General features: G+C 34.6%; 1 protein-coding gene across 1 annotated transcript in view; it reads right to left on the bottom strand.

Annotated features, from left to right (window-relative positions):
- The window catches only part of GNAT3 (guanine nucleotide binding protein, alpha transducing 3), a 43283-nt gene that overhangs the window by 16926 nt on the left and 18251 nt on the right, over positions 1–8106 (bottom strand). The window contains exons 4-5 of the mRNA XM_008570001.1: positions 4451–4608; positions 307–435 (exon numbers count right to left, since the gene is read on the bottom strand). Coding sequence (XP_008568223.1) covers positions 307–435; positions 4451–4608 — 287 coding nt within the window. The remainder of the gene's footprint in view (positions 1–306; positions 436–4450; positions 4609–8106) is intronic.

Genomic DNA, 8106 nt, shown 5'->3' with positions numbered 1-8106 from the left:
CCCCCCCCCCCCCCCCCGCAAAGTACTATGTCAGCTTTAAATATGAGAAAAGTAAAATCTAGCTCCCACCTGATCAAGACAGAGGCATTTTAGCCTGGAAGGAGGAATGAAGCTCAGAATGAGGGGTGGTATGAGGGGCAACAGGAGGGCAGTAAAGGACACTCACTGGTGGTGAAAGTGAACTGGGCTGAGTGAGCATGCCCAAGGATCACTGCATCTGAATGTGGGTTAGAGCTTTTCTCCATGGAGAAATGTTGAGCCCGATGCATACTTCTGTTCATGGTTAGAAGAGACATTTTCTTTTACCTGAAGTGCAAGTCTTTAAAGGAGAACTGAGTTTCAATGATTCCAGTCGTTTTCACTCGAGAATGAAGAACATCTTGTTCATTTGGCACATACCCAGAAGCTGTTATTCTATCTAAATCATTCAGGTAGCTAATGAAAACAAAATGAAATAAAATATATATACTCGTATTTTTAACTTTGCATTTGAAGACACCAGGATTTAGTACAAATAAATTTGTAATTTAAGGTCCGTTGAAAATAACAAGTTATAGACTAGTTATTTTCAAACTCTGCTCATTGGAATTTCAAGAGCTTGGTGGCTGGGCTGTTGCGGAGCTGCAGGGCACTTATTTGTGGGGGTCTCTTCTACGGCAGCAAAATCAGCATTGCCTTAACCTGTATTTTATGAGGCTTAGTTGATAAATTTGCTGGTATATGGGTAGGAGTATGAAAGAAAATTTCTCTTTATAGGGCACAGATATTAAGAATAAAAGGCTTTAATAGCTTAGCCATATAGTCATTTATGTGAAAATTTTAAATACAAATAGTAATAGCATAGTAATGTTTTTATGACAAACTTGGCCATTACATTGAACCAAATTCACTATATAGCTTAAATAGAAAGATAAAGATTAGAATACTTCTATGAGACAGAATTTGAGAATCCAGCTGAATGTGAGTTAGTGTTCAAAAGTTGAATTTGTTCAGGGATTAAGTTGAGGAACTGTTATGCTTTAGCACCTAGTGCAATGCCTTAAATAAAGTTATTTTATCATTAAAAAATACTTCAATAGCAATAAGGGTCATTTATTTTTAGAGTATCTTTTTACTTTTTCACTGAAAGAAACTAAGAATAGGCAAGTGTCCCAGAGAGGTATTGGCCAAGGGCAAAAACAAAAGTATACCTTAGAAACATGCATAATTTGAAAATTTATCACCATTGTTTTATTCTGATAAAAATCAGGTTAAAAATAAAGTGATAAATCAAGATATAAAAGTATCAAAGAAAGTATTGGCAGATTTTGCTAGTTTTACTTTCTACTTCTGGGAAACAAGTCCTTTTGTGAATTTCCTATTGACTAAGTTTGCATATGTGGTCAGTTGGTGCATGCAGTAATAAAAAAATAAATAAACATACCTACAAAAATAAAGATTAAATTCATTTTTATGATAGCTAAATGAAAGCTTTGATAAAGACACATTCTAATGCACTTTTATTTGCATATAAAAGTGATTTCAAGCAAAGCAGAGGCATAAGCAGACTGACAAATTTACATTTAAAATATTTGTTTTAATCAACAAATATGGTATTTGGATGTTGAAGCCTGTAGTTTAAGACTTAGACCAACCAGAAGCCCTCAATACCTGTGGCTTAAATGAAAAATACTTAATTTTTTTTACAGTTATGTAAAAATGGTATTTTTCCTGGTGAAGTCTATGTTAAATCTTAGAGCATATGGAATTTAAATAGTGTACTGGATGGCCCCAATCAGTAAACCATGCAGTCTTAATTAAAACCTTTCCTTGGGTTACGACTGCCACTTTTTTTTAGTTTGCTGGAATTGATGGGCTGGAACTGATGGGTTGTTATGTTGCCAACTACAGTTTTCCTTTCCCTTACATTGATTAGATTCACCTCTTTGTTAGCCTCAATTTGAAGTATCTATAAATTTGAGAAAATAAATATCTCACTTTCATCAAAAAAAAAAAAGCAAGAAAGAAAGAAAAGGAAAGAAAGGAAGAAAAAATGCTAGAGATCTTGCCCTACATAATGTATATGAAATAGACATATGATACAGTACCAATCTGATTTTACAGCTTTACAATGTGAATGTAATTCAGTATTTGAAAAAAAAATCTGCTCTTCATTTTTGGAAGAAAGCAATGGCCATTTAACAATTTTTCTTGGCAAGATTTTATATAACTTTCCTTTTAAGGACACCTAAGGGCAGAAAAAATAGTCAACATTTTAATTTGGGGGTTTAGATAAATATTTTTGAGACACAGGGGGGAAATCAGCTTTCCCATTGTTATTCTACTGCTATACAAATTAATCTGGATAGTCAAAAACTATTACAATATAGGCAACATTCATAAAATGAATGCACATCAATATTTTTAATTGTATTTAATTTGAAGAACAGATAAATGTTTTAATATGAATCTATAATAAGGGAGATAGTCCCAACATAAAACATATTTTAAGCATTAAACAAAATACCATTTTAAATATGTAATTAGCAAATAACTTTTCACTATCACAAAGCAAATAATTAATTTAGTAAAAGCAATGCTAATATAATTGCAATTATATGTCTTTCAATATTTTAAAGGAAAATAATGTTTTATTATATCATATATCCAAAATTAAATTTATTTTATTTTATTTTATTTATTTTTTTCCTTTTTGTCTTTTTTACTGACCGGTAACGGGATCGCAACCCTCGGTGTCACGCCCGTACTGGGGACAGGCAACGGGATCGCAACCCTCGGTGTTGCACCCGCACCACGCTCAGCCAGTAAGCGGGAACTGGTCTCCACATGGGATCTGAACCCTCGGCGGGAGCGCCGCCGCACTCCCAAGCAGCGCACTCTCCAGTGTGCCACCGGGCCAGCCCCAAAATTAAATTTATTAATGGCAGCTCACTCTTACCTATTTGTCTGTCTTTCTCTCACTCTTTCCCCAGAAATTTAACTACCAACATTTTATGGGACTGTTCCATAGTCAGCTTTTTACACATTGTGGCAGCCTTTACCAGTGATTGGTATAGAAAAGCAATGTTTTACTACACTATAAAGATTCTTTTTACTGTTAAAATGTGGTAGGCACTGAGACACTTATGAAAGAAGTTATTCAATTTTATGTAATCACAGAATGACACCTGTTCTCTCCATCAGAGAGATAAGAGCAGCAATTTCCTCCAAAGGCAATCTGCCCATTGGAATTTGGGGTCTAATCACAACAAGACTTCTTTTTTCCTGCTATAATTTATATGGTGTCTTTTCTCTCCATAATCATTCTGTCTGATTAAAAATCTCAACTGTCATGCAAGTTTCATTCTTCTGTCTTCACGTGATCGTTCATTTGTTTCACTTTTACATTACTATTTTTTGTTTGTTTAATTAAGTGCTGCTAGTATGTTCTGTTGGGAGGGTTCATCAAAAAGACTATATTTATACTTTTTTACACATTCACATGCATGGACAGAAATATGAAATCAGTAATTAGATTATATTTACATACATGTGCAAAGACTCTTGCAGACATATATAATAGGATAGGTTAAGAGTCACTTGCTAAAAGGAAATTTAAAACACTTTGATAATGAAATTATAAATAGTGTCACAAGCTCCTAATTTCCTTATACCTAATTAATGCTAACTGGATGATTTTGGCTATGAAAATTATATAATCTTTCTTGAGACTACAAAAGAATCCCACAGTACACAAATGTTTTGGAAATCAATGTATTACTTCCTTTTAGAATTTTGGGTCATGTTCATCAATCCAATGAGCCAAAACATTATGTCATTAATAAAATTATCTTAGGAGACAATTTCAGTAACACAAATGTAGATAAAATGAATAGTCGAAAACCTCGAGGGGCCGGCCCGGTGGCGCACTGCTACAGTGCGCCGCTTGAGAGCGCGGCGGTGCTCCCGCCGAGGGTTTGGATCCCACATACAGACCGGCCGCTCACTGGCTGAGCGAGGTGCGGGAGCAACACCGAGGGTTGCGATCCCGTTGCCGGTCCAGGTCCGGTACGGGCACGACACTGAGGGTTGCGATCCATTGCCGGTCACGAAAAAAGACAAAAAGGGGAAAAAAAAAAAAGAAAACCTCGATGTGCATGTCACCAGTCTATGATAAACCAACTGGGCGCTATGCATAATGGTTAGTTCTTTTTAATTAAAAAATATTTGCAACATATATATCTTCTCAGGCAAATAGTTTCAATATTAAAATGCTCCCTGGTTATATTATGTCTCATTTATGTTACCTTGCTCTTTTCTTATCTCTCTTTAATTGCTTTTTAGTTTACTATAATAAAATGAAAAGCCATTGTCTTTCCTCAGTTGTGTTTACAAATGCACAGTATGCAGAATTATAATTCTTAATTTTAAATGTTTCAACTGCAAAGCCTGTCCAAATGACTTCACTTACTAAGCTGCAGAGTCGTTGAGCTGGTATTCAGATGCCCTTTCAAAGCAGGCCTGAATTCCCGGATCCCGCCACAGTCGTTTTATTACCTCAGCCAGTTGAGGTGTCATGCCACCATCTTCAATGGCATTTGCCATCACAAAAAGTTGTTGTTGGTCTTCCTAGAACAACATTTTGGTGAGAAGGATAAAAATGTGTTGTTTGGAATCACATATTCTATTTTTTAATAAAGCATTTTGATTTGATGATTTTTTTTTTATTCCTTTAGCTAATAATGCTGCTGAACATCTTTTCAAAATATATTAAGGTCAATAGAACTAAAGTTCCTTATTATGTCTGGCTAATGTCCAGAAGAGTTCTCCTTTGCAAAAACTATAAAATATTATATGGAAAATCAGGATATTTTGGTATGTATCACTGACTTCTGAATATGACATCAGAAAGGATAACAATACTTTGATGTATATATCTACTGAGTTTGCAGAGGGTCAAAATGATAGGGTAAAAGAGTAAGGATACTGATCTAATCTGATATTTTGTCTTCCTTTGATCATAGTCATATATTTTTTCAGGGAAAAAAATGACAAGTAAGAATTAGAATATAAATGGAAAATAAATTCAGTATTCTAAAATTGTATTTAAAAAACAATTACTATTCAATATTCTTTGCCATAAGTTACCTCTTTGTCTTAGTAGAAATAAGCAATGGTAAACACTAAAATCCATGTAAAGTTTTTGAACATCCCTTTAGGTGTTGTTGATTGCATGCTTTCGGAATGAATCAATAGGGCAGAGGTTAGTCCATTAAGAAAAGAAAAGAGAAAAAAAGATAAAGCAAGCATTGTATTAGCTGTTGGGATAATATTTGGAGCTTAGAAGGAAAGAAGGAAATAGAAGTTTATTCAGTGAATACTATAGTTCACAATTTATTTTAATTAATAATCAAAACCGTTTTATGACAAGAACTTTTTTTTAAAAAAGATTAAGAATGGGGATGGGGGAGTTTCAGAGTAATTAAATTGACCATGGCAATAGTCCAGACAAACAGCTGAATCTGGGCTCAAATCCTGATTGTCAGACTCCAAAGCTCATATCCCATCCAGCTCATAATCATTGTAGTGCATATCACTACAATAATTCACAAGATGGCACATGTACTATCTCACAGAATCCTCAGAACAAGAATAAGATAGATACTAAATTTTCTAGGTTTTATATGTGAAGTATCTAAAACTCTCAAGAGTTAGTGTGCTAAGCCTGTAAATACAATATGCATCAGAGGAGTCAAACCTAAGCACATTTTGTGCAATGGCAGGCTGCTACCAATGAGGCATGTCTGAGAACTTGCTGCTTTCCTGATATGATTGTTTTAAATTGACTACAGGTTCATTTCACCATTTTATCAAAAATCCGTTCTGTGTATAAAAAATTAAGGGCATATTTCTTATTGTTCAAGAGAGACTCTGATAAGACTAAAAAACCTTGTTTCTTCTTTCTTTACTATCAGATTTTATTATTAAACCCAAACTGATCAGATAATCATTGGACCAATTGTTAAACGGCCAAAGTCAAGGCTTGACCCCATTTTCTTGCATCAACACCGGCTAAATTTTTAAATCCTTCTTCCATATTAGATGGATGTGAGACAGAACTGCAAATCCAGTGAGATACAATCCAGTTACTTTTGCTGGAAGTGTCCTATTTGGCTCCTTCCACATTAAAGTGCCATTTAGAATGACAAATGATGCAATGAAACAGCTGCTCACACAGTTTTATTCCTACAGGGGAAAAAATGTATGTCTTCTCAGCATATCTGTATAAACCAAATTAATATGCTGTATCATTTCTTTTAAAAGTATTCCATTTTTAATTTAAATACCCTTTATTTGTATAGGTATCATGAATATAGTTTCACTTTAAACATTTAAATGTGATTAAGTCCTCTTTGACCACCCTTCAATCCTGGTACTTCCCCCAAAGGCAAACCATGCCACCAGGTTGGTTTTTATTTCTCCACACCTTTTACTTTTTAAATTATTGCATGCATAGGTAGAGCCCAGGGTGAAGATTTTCAACCCAAGCTGCATATTATAAGCACGTGGGTAATGTACTCTTAAAAAATACTCACAGCAGAACACCAACCTCAATAAAATGGTTCAGAATCTCTGGGTGTCAGGCCCTGCAAAGGTATTTTTTTAAGTTTCCAGGTGACTCAAACATGCAGCCTGAGTTAAGAATTCCTAGCAATATACAGTTGTTGTTTTCAACCATAAATAACATTTTATTGAACATAATGCATTTCAGTTCTTGATGTTCTTCTGTACTTATTAAAGGGCTGATGGAGTTTAAAGAATTAAAATTCATGTTTTTAAGGGATTGGGTTCTCTATCTATCTATCTATCTATCTATCTATCTATCTATCTATCTATCTATCTCTATCTCTCTCCCCCCTGCTCCTGGCATCTCCAAGCCAAGCCTGAGGATGCACTGGACTCACTGGACTCCTTGCTGTGATTGGTTGTTTTGGTTGTTTCCTTCCTGTCTTTCCTGTGGCTCACTTCCTATTTCTTTCAAGCCTGTTCCCAATACTCCCTCCTCAAGGAAGCCTTCTGTGACCACCCTTTCTTCCACTCTTCCATCCCCTTAACCCCCTACCCTTTATGTTTCTTCATGGCACTTATTACTGCCTATATAGTGCCTATCTCTCCATTTATTTTGTAATTTTTGTATTAGACTATAAAGATAATCAGGCAGAAATGTTATTGTTCTATTCACCTCTACATTCTTAAATTGAAAACAGACCTACCCCATAGAACATGTGCCTGAAATATTGTTGAATGAATAAATAGATAAAATTAATATGCTTTTAGCTCAGACCTCATAATCATTGTAATTCAATGATGAAAGCACTAATATTTTGTGGATGAAGGAACTAAAAGTTAGAGAGGTTAAGTAACTTGTCCAAACTTGCAGAACCAGTGACTAACAAAGCTCATGTAAATTTTCTATCACGACTTTCTCTGTTTGAATAGTCATCTGTGTGATGATGTGCAAAGGGTAATGTCAAAATAAATAAACTGTACAAGTAAACAAACTGAACAGTAACTAGAAAGCCATAGGACATCAGAATTCTGAAAGCCACATATAGGTAAAGTGTTTAGCAATTAATCTGTTGAATAAACAATTTAAACCAGGCAGAGAGCATATTAATCCTAAAATCAAATACTAAAGACTGTGATTGAAAATGCTGGAGTTTACATCAGTTGAAATAGGGAATGTGACTATGTAGTATAGTGTCTGACAACTGTGATGTTCTGATATTTGAGAACATAGGTATTCCTTAAGACATGACAATTGCTTAGTGTTGCTTAAGTTGCTCAGTTTATACCATTTAATGTACACTTATTTTTACTTTCTAGTCAGCATAATCAGGTCTTTAGTAATGACTGGCTTACTGAACTACAAAAACTGGGCTGTATGAAGCACACAATATATTTAAATAAGTAGCATTAGACCAAGCTTCCCTGAAACAAATACATGGAATATTGCACATACAAATTTGAGCATAATTAAACCCTTCTTGAAGGAATTGGGAAAGTACACCTATTTCAGTAACTATTAGTGCCTAGAAGAAAAGAAATATTTCTAATTATTAAAAG

The sequence above is a fragment of the Galeopterus variegatus genome, unplaced genomic scaffold (genome assembly GCF_000696425.1).
Source record: "Galeopterus variegatus unplaced genomic scaffold, G_variegatus-3.0.2 Scaffold30, whole genome shotgun sequence".
NCBI lineage: Eukaryota > Metazoa > Chordata > Mammalia > Dermoptera > Cynocephalidae > Galeopterus > Galeopterus variegatus.
This window is presented reverse-complemented; position numbering and strand designations above follow the sequence as displayed.